Here is a 17,673-nt window from a genome sequence, read left to right as displayed (position 1 = left end):
GGTGGGGGAAGTTGGGATGACTTCAGGTGAGAAGCCGTGAGGCGCTGCTGGGGCTGGCGCCTGGCGGGCGGAGGCGCAGCGGTGGGACTGAGGATCTAGGGCAGTGGGAGTCAACCTGGTCCCTACCGCCCACTAGGGGGCGTTCCAGCTTTCATGGTGGGCGGTAGCAGAGCAACCAAAGTATAAATAAAAAGATAGATTTAACTATAGTAAGTTGTTTTATAGAGATTTATTCTGCCAAACTTAGCAAAAATCTGACATAAAGTAATTATTATTATATGCTTTAACTTGCTGTAACTCTGCTTTATAAATTTTTTTAATTTTTTCTTTTGTATTTTTTTTTTTGTATTTTTCTGAAGCTGGAAACAGGGAGAGACAGTCAGACAGACTCCCGCATGCGCCTGACCGGGATCCACCCGGCACACCCACCAGGGGCCACGCTCTGCCCACCAGAGGGCGATGCTCTGCCCCTCTGGGGCGTCGCTCTGCCGCCACCAGAGCCACTCTAGCGCCTGGGGCAGAGGCCAAGGAGCCATCCCCAACGCCCGGGCCATCTTTGCTCCAATGGAGCCTTGGCTGCGGGAGGGGAAGAGAGAGGCAGAGAGGAGGGGGGGGGGGGTGGAGAAGCAAATGGGCGCTTCTCCTCTGTGCCCTGGCCAGGAATCGAACCTGGGTCCCCCGCACGCCAGGCCGACGCTCTACCGCTGAGCCAACCGGCCAGGGCCACTTTATAAATTTTTTAAAGTAAAGTTACCTCCCTACTTTATAAATCACCATTACTGTGGAACCGATGGGCGGTTAGAAAATTTTACTACTAACAGAGATACCAAAGTGGGCGGTAGGTATAAAAAGGTTGACTACCCCTGTTCTAGGGAGAGAGAAATGGGATTGTGGTTGTTGTAGCTCCTAGGGCTTCCTCACCACTGTTTCTTCAGTTCCTAATGTTTGCCTGCCGCCCCCTTCCCCGCTGCTACCCACGGTTCTGCACCCAGCCTCAGAGTCTGGCCTTTCCTTTGTTCCCAGAGCAATCACACAATGCACAACGCTCTCCTAATGAAGCCCGTTCCTAGGAAACAGCCCAGGGGGTCATAGGCTTAAGTCCTTGTCTCTTTTCCCCCCTTAAATCCTACAACGAAATGCCAAGGAGCACAAAGATAGGAATTGAGCTCTGCCAACCAGCATCTTACCTGCCTACCTTACCTTTCCCCATGAGGACTAAGAACTCTTAAGGGCAAGAGTAAAAACAGCTTCATCTTTGCATTTCTACAGTGTGTACCCAGACCCCGCGAAAGTCGGGAATCTGCACAGAAAAGAGTGGGGCGTGGGACTAGATAGAGGGAGTGGGAGAGCAAGAAAGGATCTCGTCATGGAAATGAGAGAGGAAGAGGAGCCACTTGAACAGTAGACCTTGCTGGGATACGTTTCCAGCAGAAGCATGATAGCCTCCCAGCGAGCCAGGCGCAGGCCCAGGGACCTTGCACGGGTCATTCCCCGACCTCCTTAGATCGGTGGCAGAACTGAGCAGGGTGAGGTGCTGGGGTTTTGCTTCCGGTCTCTTCAGGCACTTAGGCTGAGAGACCTCCCTGTAGCATCCTTCCAGAACAGCCACAGCTTAGCGATGTCGTCAAGGTCATTCCACTCCTTACAAAAGTTGGCGTGTGAGAACAGCTGTCACTTTGGCGGGAAAGAGGGAAGAGCAGGACAAAGTATTACTAAGAAGTCTAATATGTGACCATGTTTTGTTTCTATTTGTTTTGGTTTTACAGATTGATCATCAAGACTGTTGAAAGCTTAACGGTCCAAGATGCCCGTCCCTCCCCCTCCAGCACCTCCGCCTCCGCCCACGTTTTCTCTGGTGAGTGGCTCCTCACCCTCCGTCAGGCACGCAGAAAGCAGCCATATGAAGTCGAGTCTGGCACTCATGTGTTTGTTTTGAATGTCTTTGCATCCTGGCTTAACTATGACATGGTGAACTTTTCAAGTGCTGGAGTAAGCCAGAACCTGAGATGAGTGAATGCATCCCAAAGGGTTTTGCTGTCTAAGGTCCCGTGCAAGGCACAGTGCACGATGGAACGTGGGGTAGTTAGGTTGCCTCTGATGTGTCCAGCAAGGGAAACGTCCTGTGCATTCCCATGTGCTGGAGCAAGGCAGGTTCTCCAGGGCAGATCGGCACTGTTTCCATATCAATGGGCTCAACTTCTAGCCTTTAACTTCTGAGCCAGACAGTCCAGAAACGCAGGTTTCTGTCTGAAAATGCATCCATTCAAGTGACTTCCACACTCACTCCTTTCTTTTCTCTGCCTTTGGCCCTCTTTCTTCCCACTTTCTGTTTTTGACAAATAACCAGCATTCCTACCAATTACAAGTCCCCCTCACATTTACAACCCCCTTTAAATCTATCCTTGCATTTAGACATCTACTTTCCAAAGGGATTTCTTCTCTGGGCTCCTCCTGGTCCCTGATAGACCTGTCCTCACAAGTTAGTGCACCCTCTTCCAGGAAGCTGGCAGCCCTCCACGTGGCCACACAGAAGCTCCCAGACATGCCCCATTACAATGGCCTCCCCAGCATGTGAAGCCTTCATTGCTAAAAACCTCCCAGTGGCCTGACCTGTGGTGGCGCAGTGGATAAAGCCTCGACCTGGAAACGCTGAGGTCGCCGGTTCAAAACCCTGGGCTTGCCTGGTCAAGGCACATATGGGAGTTGATGCTTCCTGCTCCTCCCTCCCCCTTCTCTCTCTCTCTCTCTCTCTCTCTCACTCTCTCTCCTCTCTAAAAATTAATTTAAAAAAAATTAAAAAACAAAAAACAACAAAAAAAAAAAACCTCCCAGTGATAGGCCCTTCATTTTTCATTGGGGAAACTGAGGCTCAAAGAGGCAAAGTGTCTTGCCCAGGCTTCTGTGGAATACATTCATATAGCCCATCTAAGGTGAGAACCTAGTTGGAAGAATAGACAATTAATTAGCTCATTGTTATTTAAGGTGTGGTCCTCCAACTGCTGGTTAGAGTCCCTAATGAGATAAGTACAGAAATGAAGAGTAAGCATTTAGAAACACTTAGAGCAACTTGATAGTGGGGTTTTGCCTATGTTTTCAAGACTGCATTTTGCATGTCTTTGTCTTTGACTAAATCGTTTTTCTAATAACTCATTGTTATTTTACAAAAATATCAGGCTATGATTGATTAAAAACATTTTCTTAAAAATTGGTCTTTCACTTAGGTAAGTTTGAAAAGCTCTGATCTGGCTGACATAGCAGGGTGGGTTTCTATTCCCCCCATATGGAGGTTGTGTACCACTACTAGGTAGTACATGCCTTAATTTTTGTTTTATTTTAGTGTTCATGTGTTTATTTTGTTTTCTAAAACTTGTGACTATCACACCCTGAGTTTAATAGGAAGTTAATTTAAAAGAAAATGTTGCCCTGGTCAGTTGGCTCAGAGGTAGAGCATTGGCCAGGTTTAATTCCCGGTCTGGGCACACAGAAGAAGTGACCATCTGCTTCTCCACCCTTCCCCCTCTCCTTTCTCTATATCTTTCTCTTCCCTTCCCACATCCAAGGCTCCAATGGAGCAAGCTGGCCCGGGCACTGAGGATGGCTCCATGGCCTCACCTCAGGCACTAAAATGGCTCTGGTTGCAACAGAGAAATGGCCCCAATGGGCAGAACATCGCCCTCTAGTAGGCTTGCTGGGTGGATCACAGTCGGGCGCATGTGGGAGTCTGTCTCTCTGCCTCCTGGCTTCTCAACTTAAGAAAAAAATAAAAAGAAATTATACTTTTCACTGAAAAGTAGCAAAGTAAATTACATAGTGAACAGACTTAATGGAAAATATAAAGTAAATAACAGGTAGCATGAGAAGATGACCAAAATCATGACAGTTATACCAGAATGCTTGAAGTTTGGGAAACCCTGGTACATCTACTATCACTTGACTAGCAAGATTCAAGAGAAATGGGATATAGAGATGAGAAAAGGGAAAGATGGATTAGGGGTCCTCACAGGACACAGTTTAGTGGAACAGTACAATTAAGAAACCCGGACTGCCATGTGGGAGAAGTCAGCATCCAAAAGGGTCAGATGTTAAAATAAATTCTGAGGCAGAAAGGAAGGTCACTGAGGATTGCTGACCCAAAGCCATTAAGAGATCCAGTGTGGACACATCACTTAACCTCTCTGGGCCTCAGGGTCTTTTCATCGTTAAAATGAAGGCAAGAGGTAATTTTAAAAGCTCTTTCCAAGATGTCCAAGGTATGTTGTTAAGTTACAGAAACAAGCTTCAGAGCAATAGAAGACAATCCCATTAGCAAGCACAAACTATACATGCAAAGAGCTTTTCTGGAGCTGACTGCTGAGAGTCTCTTAACAGGCTTGCGGTTGGGGAGTGTTGGGGACAAATGGGGAAGGGATGTTATAGTTATTAATTTTTTTCAATTGAGATATGATTGACATATAAGTGAAAGTTTAATCTGTACAACATGTTGACTTGACACATTTATGTATTATAATTAGCACTGTAGCATTAGTTAACACCTCCATTACATCACATAATTATCATTTCTTCTTTGTGGTGAGAACATTTAAGATCTGGTCTCTTAGCCAGGTTATAATAGAGCATTGCTGACTGTGATTACTATGCCAGGCATTAGATCTCCAGAACTTCTTCATCTTCCAGATGCCAGTTTGTACCCTTTAACAACCTCTCCCCAGTTCTGTGAAAGGGCATTTTAGATCCCACACTTACCCTTCCAACAGATTACACAGAGGGCCCTTGAGTCGGGCTGCCAGGGTTTGAATCCTAGCTCCTTCCCTTACTAGCTGGGTGACTGGGGCAAATCATCTAACCTTCTTGTGTTTTGGTTTCCTTGTCTCTAAAATGGAAATAATGACTCACAGGATTGATGAGGACTAAATGAATTAATACACATAAAGTGCTAAAACAATGGCGGACCCATAGTAAAAGCTATATAAATGTTAACTATTATTATCATGAGCAAGTACTACTTTATAATTGAACCATTTTGAGACCCTTGCAGCTTAACGCATAGAGATTCTATGTGGCCAACTTGAAGGGTTTTGTGTGCTCCCCTTCTGCCTCTGCCTCTAGCTATAATAAATAGCTGATGAGGTAGCAAGTTGAACTTCCCCAGGTTTACTCCTGCGGCCTCACTGGCACTTCCAAAATCAGATCCGTTCTGGGGCCAGCCTACAAGGACCCTCAGGTCTGCCAGAAGGACCTTCCCTGGGACCAGGCCAGACTGAACCAGTTTCCAAGTATGACAGACACAGGCATCTGCCAACTTCCAACTTTGAATGCTGGGCTCTTGGTGTCCTCACTCCCTAAAATAATACTGAATAAACAAGAGCCCAATTTCAGAGTAAGGATAGGAATTCTGAAAATACTGAAAATATTCAAATATTTTAAAGCAGCACTTTTGTTGGCTCTGCCCTCTCTGTAAGCTAAGCTTTCAAAGAAACACCTTAGGCCAAAGGGACAGGAGGGAGTTTGGGGGGTAAGGGCAATGTTACATACACTGCTTGTGGGGGTGGCTACATGACTGTATATGTTTGTCAAACACATGAAACTATACCCTTAAAGGGTGATTTCACTACATGCGAATTATACCTCAAATCTCCCCTAAAAGAACAAAAACACTTAGGCAATGTAAACAGAGGGAATTATTTTTCTCAAATGTTGGTGGATTAAAAAAATAATACATTTTTCTAGAGACAATCTTCTCCTTGCACCAGGTTAGTTCTAAAAGATAAAGAGAAGCTGTTCTTCAGGACACATTCTAGAGCAGGGGTCCCCAAACTTTTTACACAGGGGGCCAGTTCACGGTCCCTCAGACCGTTGGAGGGCTGGACTATAAAAAAAAACCCTATGCACACTGCACATATCTTATTTTAAAGTAAAAAAACAAAACGGGAACAAATACAATATTTAAAATAAAGAACAAGTAAATTTAAATCAACAAACTGATCAATATTTCAATGGGAACTATGCTCCTCTCACTGACCACCAATGAAAGAGGTGCCCTTCTGGAAGTGCTGCGGGGGCCGGATAAATGGCCTCAGGGGGCCGCATGTGGCCCGCGGGCCATAGTTTGGGGACCCCTGTTCTAGAGAATGCAGCCATACCGTATCCTGCCGAATCTTCTCAGACTTAAAATTCCCTTCTCGTTTCTAGCCGTACAACCCTGGCTTTGTTGGTTATGGTCAGGCAATGACTTGAATTTTCAGAGACTTTTATTGGGAACTGACTCTTCCTGCATTAGAAATAAATGTAATTTATTTCTGCATCTGCTCCAAAATGTCCGGGTCTTAAAAAGAATGACATCAGGTCTAAACCTTGTGGAGAATTTCCAACCTATCACCAACAACCTTAATAACAAGCTTCCAATACTCAAGCTGTCCCCGCTGAGTGTTGTAATACATGATTTTAATTCAAGAGATAAATACGAATTTGCATGGTTTCCTTTCAGGCCAATACAGAAAAGCCTACCTTGAACAAGGCAGAGCAGTCTGGGAGAAATGCTCTTCTCTCTGACATCAACAAAGGGAAGAAACTAAAGAAGACAGTCACCAATGACAGAAGTGCACCGATATTAGACAGTAAGTGAAAAAAGTTATTTTCCATGGAGATAAATGGTTTATGGTCTAACAATCAACCCTACCCTTCCCACAATAAAAAAAAAAATTGTTGCTTAACAACAGCTGCAAAGCTTGCAGAGCAGAATAAGGGACTGTGTCAGTCATTGTAGCCACAGCTTCAGCTTGGTTCCCTCAAATGCTGCAGGAAGCCAGTATAATAATTCTTTGTCTGAGGCACACACAGCAGCGATTCTTTGAATTATTCAAACACTTTTTGGAAATTAACCCTTTGCTCCTTGCACCACAGATCAAAAGGCAGCATGACATAGGGAAAGAACCCTAGCCTTGGAATCAAAGGATGTGAGCTCAAGTCATGGCCCATTTATCACTTACCATCTCCTAGCTTTACTGTCGTCGTTTGTAAAATGGAGATAATACCTATTCTGCTGTCCTCACAAGTTCATTGTGAGCATCAAATAAGACAATGCTTCTGAAGTGTTTTGTTTTCTGCAATGTGATATTCAAGTGTTAGATATGATTATTAGGAGCTTGGAGAAAGAGGAAATGAGTTCACAACTTTGCTCATCTATCCATTATAAGTCTGAGATACTTTTCGGGAACAAGACAGGGTGTATAGAAACAAACAAGAACCCACCACACAGGGCTACTTATTAACATTGGCAACAGAATGAAAAATTATGCATGACTGGAATCTACTAATAATAATTAATCAGGCCTCGAGACTATCTCCTCTTATTTCTAGATGTTTCTACTGCCAGCCAGATGTCTCCAGAATTCATCCTAGACCACAGATCCCATTTGGACTCAGTAGGAAATAGATAAGTGAATAATGATGCAGGATTTTTAGCCAAGTAGAAGACAAAAAAGGCTTAGGAGGACTTTCTAGGAAAAGTACCTAATAAGAGAAGGAAAAGGACCAGAGTTAGAAGCGACATTGGTGTGGGAGATAAATGGAAAAGAAGAAGACCAAGAAAAAAGCCTTTGAATAATGTCTGTTACCAGGCAAGATGATGTGAATAAGAACACACCATACCTCAAAAAGGAACTATGAGGTCTCTGACTCATACAGTTTTACCTCTAGATCAAAATTGCTATGGTTAATGTATAATCAATCCTGTAGTCCTGATCCATGTCACAAGACTCTCCCAAGGGGAATTTCCACACAGTCACTTATGTAAAGGAAGCCTTGGTCTAACAACCATCAAGTCATGATGTCTGGTATGGGGCCAGAGGAGCTCCATAAACAGCCAGGCTCTAAGACAGAACCCAGTGGTCTCTTCCCCATGAGTGGGAGGGTAGGCTCCAAAGTGGGGGATGTGAGCTTCCCCGATGCAGAAGGAGACTGGACAGTTGGAGGCCGAGTCCTGAATCCACTAGTGAAAACTCACTATATTCTTCAAGGTCCACTTCTCCTCCCATCAAAAGGAAAAAGATAATTAGCTCTTCCCCCTTCTGGCTACTCACTTTGCCTGGTGGACACAAAATGCAAGCCAGTGCATGTCCTTGTTATTCAAGCAATTAATTGGACACCAAGACCAAGCTTGTTGTCACAAGCTCTTTGCAAATGACGAAGTCCATCTGTGGTTCTGTATTTGTTTGCAGGTGAAACCTCCCTGGGCTCTATATCAAAATGCTGACCATGGTTATGCATGATATAACTCTTACTGTCAGCCTTGTCCTGCCATTCAGTTACAAACAAGGTGACCCAGTTAGTTATCTTCAACTGCTTTAGCTTCTCTGCTGAAAGACACTCTAATGGATGATGTCTGATAGTGCACTGATCTCATTGAATGTTTAATACCATTTACAAGTGTCCTATGTAAATGCAATATTCCAAAATTTATTATTCGTTAATGAGTAATGTTTGAATGACAAGGGCATTATTAATATTATTGACAATAATTAGAATCAGTAAAAATTTCAAGTTTCATCTATCAGCAGAGCTTCTATTAGTATCCCAAAAGCTCTATACATAGACAAGATACAGAGCTAACAAAGACATGATAAGTCTAACCCAGAAAGAAGAAATTACAAATGAATAAAATTAAAACTCAGGAAGCAGATATATTAAGAGATTCAAAGGAGATATTTTTAAGTTAACGGTGCTACAATGAAGTTATATGCTAAATCATTTTGAAATCTTAAATTAATTTTCTAAGAAAAGCATAAATTTATCAAAATTCACTCATGAAACCTCAATGAGCAAGAAAAAGTGGACAACTTTATCAAATTACTTTCCCTCTAAAAAACTTTAGAGCCAGATGATTTTATCAATAAATTCTTTCAAATTTTAAGAAACAACTAATTCGAATGCTGTATAAATTATTAATTCCCAAGCACAGGAAGAGATGGAAAGCTATCTGATATGTGTAATGAGACTGGCATAATCCTAAGATCACAATTTGACAAAGGTGGCATATAAACAAAAAGAAAGCTTATATTATCAGCGTCCCAGGAGACCTGTGGCAATTTCTGGAGGCATTTTAGTTGCCACAACTTGGTGAGGGGAGGGGTTTCTACTGACACTAGTAAGTAGAAGTCAGAGATGCTATAAACATTCTACAGAGAACAAGACTGCCACCTTCAAGTTAAGAATTACTGTATCGCCTGACCTGTGGTGGCGCAGTGGATAAAGCGTCGACCTGGAAATGCTGAGGTCGCCGGCTCGAAACCCTGGGCTTGCCTGGTCAAGGCACATATGGGAGTTGATGCTTCCAGCTCCTCCCCCTTGTCTCTCTCTCCTCTCTCTCTGTCTCTCTCTCTCTTTCTCTCCCCCTCTCTCTCCTCTCTAAAATGAATAAATAAAAAAAAAATAAAATAAAATTTAAAAAAAATTATTAAAAAAAAAAAGAATTACTGTATCTAACCCGAAATGTCAGTTGTTCCAAGGGTAAGAAACCCCACTATAAATGGACCATTTATGAACATAGATAAGAGGATACTAACTAAAAAAAAAAATCTAATTTAATATGTATATTAGAAGAATAATCCACCTTTTTTTTTTTTTTTTTTTTTTACAGGGACAGAGAGAGAGTCAGAGAGAGGGATAGATAGGGACAGACAGACAGGAATGGAGAGAGATGAGAAGCATCAATCATCAGTTTTTTGTTGCAACACCTTAGTTGTTCATTGATTGCTTTCTCATTTGTGCCTCGACCGTGAGGCTACAGCAGACTGAGTAACCCCTTGCTCAAGCCAGCGAGCTTGGGTCCAAGCTGGTGAGCTTTTTTTTTTTTTTTTGCTCAAGCCAGATGATCCTGCGCTCGCCTGACCTGTGGTGGCGCAGTGGATAAAGCGTCAACCTGGAAACGCTGAGGTTGCCGGTTCAAAACCCTGGGCTTGCCTGGTCAAGGCACATATGAGGAGTTGATACTTCCTGCTCCTCCCCCCTTCTCTCTCTCTCTCTCTAATGAATAAATTTTAAAATCTTAAAAAAAAAAAATCTGGCAGATGAGCCCGCGCTCAAGCTGGCGACCTTGGGGTCTCAAACCTGGGTCCTCTGCATCCCAGTCCGACGCTCTATCCACTGCGCCACCGCCTGGTCAGGCCACCAAGACCATTTTTAATGTTAGAAAGTCTGTAAGTTCCACCTGCCCTGTGGTGGCACAGTGGATAAAGTGTCGACCTGGAACGCTGAGGTCACCAGTTTGAAACCCTGGGCTTGCCTGGTCAAGGCACATATGGGAGTTGATGCTTCCTGCTCCTCCCCCCTTCTCTCTCTTACTCTCTCTCTAAAATGAATAAATAAATTAAAAAAAAGAAAGTCTATAAATTCCTTATATCAAATAAGAAAGATATATAACATGAAACATTAAAGGCATTCTCATTAAAATAAAAATATTTTCCTTTAGCACCATTAATAATTTGCATTGTTATGGAATTTCAGTCATCGAAGTTATCACTGATGTAAAACAGAAATAAGATATACAACTATTAGAAAAGAGTGCATATAACCTTTATAGTTTGCAAACTATGTCTATAAGAAAGTTCAAAATAGTAAAATTTTTTGAAAATTTTAATTTTAAAAACAGCAAAGTGGTTTATTAGATATAAAATGAAGTTTCCTGATGCCAATAATAACCATTCACAAAATTTAGTAGAAAAACCATCTCTTCTGCAATTTTAACAAACAAAAATGTATTCAAAGTAGCCCTAACAAGAAGTCTGTGTGACCTATATCAAGAAAATTACAAAACTTTTCTGAATAAAGCAGAAGACATGGAAAACAAACAATGTTTCCATAAAATCTAAATATTATAAAGTGTCAATGTTCCCAGATTAAGTTGTATTCATCAAAGACTGAACAAGATTTTCCAGGGGTAGAGCTTTAAACAATGCTTAACCTTATAAAACATACATGTAAAAGTTATTAAGAATCAATTTTTTAAGGAGGGCATACTCCCGGCTCTCATACAAAAATAAAATGAATATATATATATATATATATATATATATCTCAAAGATTTTATCTTGCTTTTTAATTTTTATTTATTTTGCATTTTTTCGAAGCTGGGAACCAGGAGGCAGTCAGACAGACTCCTGCATGCGCCCGACCGAGATCCACCTGGCATGCCCACCAGGGGGTGATGCTCTGCCCATCTGGGGCATTGCTCTGTTGCTTCCAGAGCCATCCTAGCGCCTGAGGCAGAGGCCACAGACCCATCCTCAGTGCCCGGGCCATCTTTTGCTCCATTGGAGCCTTGGCTGCGGGAAGGGAAGAGAGAGACAGAGCGGAAGGAGAGGGGGAGGGGTGGAGAAGCAGATGGGCGCTTCTCCTGTGTGCCCTGACTGGGAATTGAACCCGGGACTCCTGCACGCCAGGCCGATGCTCTACCACTGAGCCAACCAGCCAGGGCCTTGCTTTTTAATTAATGAGAGATAATGTTTAAAGGAGAATTCAAAGTACCACACATATACAGGCAGATAAGTGCTGCATGAATTTACAAATAGGTACAAAATGGCTCAATATCGGTTGTATTCCGCTGAACACAGCCAATATGCATTTCTATGGACAAATATCATTTGTACTATTATCATTTTTCTACAATTTACAAAGTTGTACAATAGCTCAATGGGAAATAACACAGAAGGATAGACTTAGTGGTCCTTTTCTTTCTTCTTCCTTTCTTTATTTGCCCATTTCAAAAGCTTTCACAATTCTTTTGGAAACAAATGCAAAATAAAATTTTGCACTGTCTCAAACTGCAAAGAATTTTTAAAATATGAAAACTTACCATTGGGTTGAATGATAGTAAGAAATTGAAATAGATCTAAAAGGCCATCAAATAAGTAGATGGCTAAATAAATTACAATGCATTCAAGTTCTAAAACACAATGCAGTCCCTTAAGCTCATGTTTTTGAAGAGTATTTTAATGACATGGGAAACACTAACAGTAAAGTGTGAAGTGAAAAAAGCAGGCTAAAATCTTTCCAGTGAATTTTAGTCTTGATATTAAGAAAAAAACAAATAAAAATGAAAAGATATTGGCTGAGAAAAAATATACCAAAACAGCAGGTATTTCCAAGGAGTACAATTATAAGATATTTTATTAATTTTTACTATTCCCTTTCTTTTTACCATTTATTGCATCTCCCTCTCCTTGAGACTTTGTCTGAAGAGCCTTTTATTGGCCAACTCATATGGCAGCTGGCTAAGTGGGGGGCAAGTCACCACCTATCATCAGTTCCCCCACCACTGGGCCTCTGACTGCCCCACAGTGGAAAGAATCCCCTCCTTTTCTGATTAAGGTGGGGCAAATCATTACAGTCCTGCATTTTAATGAAATCGCAGTTGTCTACCATAGGCCCAGGTTTTATCATTACCATTAACTTGGGCTAGGACTGGTGAAGTATGCAGGTAGTGTTTCAAACCTGTAAAGTCTGTTTTCTTCCTTTGCAGAACCTAAAGGAGCCGGTGCTGGTGGCGGTGGTGGCTTTGGTGGAGGCGGTGGATTTGGAGGAGGAGGTGGTGGTGGAGGCGGTGGTGGCGGTGGTGGCAGCGGAAGCTTTGGAGGGGGTGGACCACCTGGTTTGGGAGGACTATTCCAGGCTGGAATGCCGAAGCTGAGATCCACAGGCAACAGGGATAATGGTAAGGAGACTTTCCTTTTCTCTTAGTAACTGAAGACCAGAGTTTGGTAGTTTGGACTTGGCAGCCCCTCTAAGGCACTGTGCCCTTTAAAACATTTAGATTGCTTGAAATGTTAACACTGTTGTAAGAGAGACTCAACTTAGTATCTTTTCTTCTTTTTTTTTAAGTCAGTATCCGGCAGGTCCGTTGAGCAATTATGTATTTGTCCAGTGTCGTTGGGGTAACTTGTACTTTTTTATACTTTTCTAAAGGGTGAGCTAGATTGGGAAGAAAAGAAAGGAGCAAATGGAACATGCCACCCCCTGGAACATACTGCCTGGTGACCTAGCAAATTCAACTTTCTTTGTGAGGTAGCCTGATCCAGCTGTCTAGTTTAGTAAATACTTGTGAGCCATTTTTTTTTTTTTTACAGGGACAGAGAGAGAGAGAGTCAGAGAGAGGGATAGATAGGGACAGAGAGACAGGAAAGGAGAGAAATGAGAAGCATCAATCATCAGTTTTTCGTTGCGACACTTTTTTTTTTCAGTTGTTCATTGATTGCTTTCTCATATGTGCCTTGACTGTGGGCCTTCAGCAGACCAAGTAACCCCTTGCTGGAGCCAGTGACCTTGGGTCCAAGCTGGTGAGCTTTTTGCTCAAGCCTGATGAGCCCGCACTCAAGCTGGAGACCTCAGGGTCTCGAACCTGGGTCCTCCACATCCCAGTCCGACGCTCTATCCACTGCGCCACCGCCTGGTCAGGCTTGTGAGCCATTTTTCACACACACACACATGATGCAAATGGAATATAATTATGTATCTCACTAAATCAGTGGTTCTCAAACTTTTTAAGTCTGGGCTCATTAAAAATCCTACAAATAATTGTAGGCGCACTATATACAAATTTCTGAGAAATATGTTATAATAATTAAATCAAATATTAAAGAAAAAAATATGAAGTCCAAGCATGCTTTTATGGTAATTAAACAAAATAAATATGACAAAATTAAATTTATTCTGACATTAAAAAACATTTTTATGTTATATTTTTTGAGTTATGCCTTTTAGAATTTGTAAAAAAGAGGGGTTAAAAAAATGACAAAAAAGTTATCTTATTATATATATAGATACAGTCTTAGTAAGATTTAGTAAATTCTGCAGGTCCCGGCACAAATGTGTTAAGTTTTTTCATTCTTGTGTTTATGAAAAACATGAGTCTGGTGTATCCTAGCCATTTCTTCAATGTTTGGGCATATATTTGAAAGGCAAACTCTCATTTCCTCATCAATACATTGCAGAATTCCTCTCTTTTTACTTTTAATGTGTTGAGTGCAGAAACCCCCCACCATACATATCACCTTAACTTTACACCAAACAAAGGATAGAAGAAACTTGCCTCCAGTCTTTCCGGGGAACATGGGGGGTAGTGTAAACAATCCAGCACCACAGCTTAACAGCCTTTTGCAACCTAATCAGGCAAGTGAGGTGGGGGGTTGGGCACACTGTCAGCTTACAGTCAATTCCCACACCTCTGTCCCCAAAAATCTAAACTTTGTATCATATTTGTATGGCTTTTTGGTCCCTAACAGGCACATATTTCTCTGGAATACCATAGGGCGCGCCTGGAAATCTTCTACAGTGTACCAGTGTGCCCTGGCACACACTTTGAGAACCACTGCACTAAATCTAAAAAGGTGTTTTGCATGACAGACATTTGGCATTTCAGGGCCAATGATTCTAAGTCTTCTCTGCAGGGAGCCAGGGAAATGCCCCTCACAGGACTGTCTGGGAGCCTGTTGACAGAGAGAAAAGTTGAACCTGGTTATGGCTAAATGAAAAATGAGGTGCTCTCCTGACTACTTCAGAAGCTCAAGAAATTGTACCATTGTACTTTCCTTTTTCATGTTTATTGCTGGATTTTTATTTCTAATTCTCTGATCTCTTAAAATGTCCACTGGAGAAAGTATGAAGTCCTCATAAGGATATGAAGATAAAGTCACTGAATCCTCAGAGTTAGCTATTTTAGTATTGGATGGTCAAGATCTAGAAAGAGATTGAATAATATAAAAGATTCTTATATTACCTTCGTTTAAATTTTAATTTATTTAAAACCCACCAAAAGGATTTGAAGCTACTGACAAATGCATACATTTAGTACTTTAAGAAAAAGTGAAGAGGGAGGGGGAGGGGTACAGAGAGAACTGGATGGAGGGTGGCGGAGGACGATCTCTCTTCGGGTGATGGGTATGCAACAGAACTAAATAACAAGATAACCTGGAAATGTGTTCTTTGAATGTATGTACCCTGATTTATTGATGTCACCCCATTAAAATAAAAATTTATTTATTAAAAAAAAAAAGAAAAAGTGAAGAAATTAAGGCAAAAGATAACTGGATATAAAATAAAGATAGAATTTAAATTGGCACATAAAATAGTGTACCAGAAGTGTGTGTTCATAGCATACTATCCACATAATGAATCCTATCCATGTAATGTAGTAACTGCAGCTTTGATCTGAACTTGAGAGATATAACTTATTACAAGTTGAGGTCATAGAAATATACCACACAGTCACAGACAATACATCTTTTATCTTGTACTAAATTTAAAAAAATTCTGGTTTACATTACTCCACTATATAAATCCATCCAAATGTCTGTCACTGTGACTTGGATAAAACCTGAACTCCTTCTGGCCTCCAAGGCTCTTTATGACCAGACCTCTGATGGCTATTCGGGCTCCATTTCCTCAGGTTCTCTTTTTCTCCATGCTCACTGTGCCCTAGGCACACAGGCCTTTGTTTTTTGTTTTTTTCATTTGAAGCTTATTCTCACCACAGGGCCTTTGCGCCTGCTGGTTTTTTGCAGGAAAGCAACCTAATGGAGGATAGACACTCAGACAACTATATAAGAGGAAAAAGAGAATTTATTAAGCCAGTGGAGCACATGGGGCTATATCTCCAAAGACAGGTGCTCCCCAAAATTAGCTTTTTTACATCTTATATTCCCTTTCCAGAACACAAGTTTACATACATAGATCTTGTGATTCCTTTGTCTAGAGCAGGGGTAGTCAACCTTTTTATACCTACCTCTCACTTTTGTATCTCTGTCAGTAGTAAAATTTTCTAACCGCCCACCGGTTCCACAGTAATGGTGATTTATAAAGTAGGGAAGTAACTTTACTTTATAAAATTTATAAAGCAGAGTTACAGCAAGTTAAAGCATATAATAATAATTACTTACCAAGTACTTTATGTTAGATTTTCGCTAAGTTTGGCAGAATAAATCTTTATAAAACAACTTACTATAGTTAAATCTATCTTTTTTTTTTTTTTTTTTTTTTTTTTATTAATTTTTTCTGAAGCTGGAAACAGGGAGAAACAGTCAGACAGACTCCCGCATGCGCCCGACCGGGATCCACCCGGCACGCCCACCAGGGGCGACGCTCTGCCCACCAGGGGGCGATGCTCTGCCCATCCTGGGCGTCGCCATATTGCGACCAGAGCCACTCTAGCGCCTGGGGCAGAGGCCACAGAGCCATCCCCAGCGCCCGGGCCATCTTTGCTCCAATGGAGCCTTGGCTGCGGGAGGGGAAGAGAGAGACAGAGAGGAAAGTGCGGCGGAGGGGTGGAGAAGCAAATGGGCGCTTCTCCTATGTGCCCTGGCCGGGAATCGAACCCGGGTCCTCCGCACGCTAGGCCGACGCTCTACCGCTGAGCCAACCGGCCAGGGCAAATCTATCTTTTTATTTATACTTTGGTTGCTTCACTACTGCCCACCATGAAAGCTGGAACACCCACTAGTGGGCAGTAGGGACCAGGTTGACTACCACTGGTCTTGAAGTACATACATCAGTCACACGATTTCAGGATGGGAGGGGGCTAGATGATGTCAGAGGATAAGCGTTTGTAAATCGCCCATTAAGGAGAAAGGAAGGGAAGAGGAAAGGGCTACTCAAATCTCCCTTCCCCCTCCCTCCTTCCTGGCTGTTTACCTTCTTCCTAATGGGTGTGGAGAGGGGAGGGGGTCTGAGTCTCCTTCCTCAAAACCTTCCAGTACAAAAACCTCCCATTTTCAATATAACAGCCCTTCCTAAGCAGAAATGCGATCGGCCATCTTGAGCTGGTGTAAATCACACACAAGTATAAAAATCATATTTACAAAATCTCTCTGAACGCTTGGCCTAAATCAGAAAATGTCTTTTAAGCCTCTTAGTAAAAGGAGGTTTCTTATCTCAGGTTCATTGCCTAGTGCTCCTCCTCAATTTTCCATGGCTGGCTTCAGCTCAAATGTCACATCCTTAGAAGAGCTACCCCATCTATCCTAACCTCTCTGGCACTTGTAAGGCCAGTGGCCACGGCCAGGGCCACCATCACAGCAGCCACCTGGCCCATGCAGGTTCGCATTGGATTCGGACAGTCGGTAAAGAAACAATGGAGCCAAAAACTGGTGGGCCATAGTCTTTAATTCTAGCTTGTAGCCGGCAGGCAAGTAAAAATACACACTGGGCTCCAAAACCTACTCACATTCAGTGCTCACAAAGCCACTGACTTATCCGAGTTTCCTAGAATCAAAGGTTTCTAGCTCACCAGCCTTATTCTCCTCAGTTCCCCATCTCCTTCCTTATCCCAGATACAAACTCTGCACAAACTGGCCTCTCACTCAACACTCCACCATCTTGGCTGCTTCTCCTGGCCTCCTCCACGTGGCCTTTCTCTGCTCTCTGCTCTGCTTCCTCTGCTCTCTCATGCTAATCATCCCAGGAACCAAGAGAGCAAACTCTCGTTCTGCCCCCATTTTATATTGTAGCTTCACAACCTCTAATCCAATATACAAAACAGGAAAGTCTCTAATACAAAGTCACTTTTCTGAGGCATGATTGGATTGTACCACCCCACATCAAAACGGGTGGGAAAGGCTTAATCCCAAAACCAAGCACCAGGCTACAAGGATTCTACCTGCCCACAGAGACACACATTAATATCACCTG

General features: G+C 42.3%; 1 protein-coding gene across 5 annotated transcripts in view; it reads left to right on the top strand.

Annotated features, from left to right (window-relative positions):
• WIPF1 (WAS/WASL interacting protein family member 1) overlaps positions 1-17,673 on the top strand; it is a 134,336-nt gene that overhangs the window by 98,766 nt on the left and 17,897 nt on the right. For all 5 annotated transcript variants that reach the window (XM_066345166.1, XM_066345167.1, XM_066345165.1 and 2 more), the window contains 3 exons: positions 1,767-1,855; positions 6,485-6,614; positions 12,515-12,706. In XM_066345166.1, coding sequence (XP_066201263.1) covers positions 1,805-1,855; positions 6,485-6,614; positions 12,515-12,706 — 373 coding nt within the window. In that variant the 5' untranslated portion in view covers positions 1,767-1,804. The remainder of the gene's footprint in view (positions 1-1,766; positions 1,856-6,484; positions 6,615-12,514; positions 12,707-17,673) is intronic.

This window comes from Saccopteryx leptura, chromosome 7 (assembly GCF_036850995.1).
Source record: "Saccopteryx leptura isolate mSacLep1 chromosome 7, mSacLep1_pri_phased_curated, whole genome shotgun sequence".
Lineage (NCBI taxonomy): Eukaryota > Metazoa > Chordata > Mammalia > Chiroptera > Emballonuridae > Saccopteryx > Saccopteryx leptura.
Note: the sequence above shows the minus strand (reverse complement) of the source record. Positions and strands in the feature narration are given on the sequence as shown.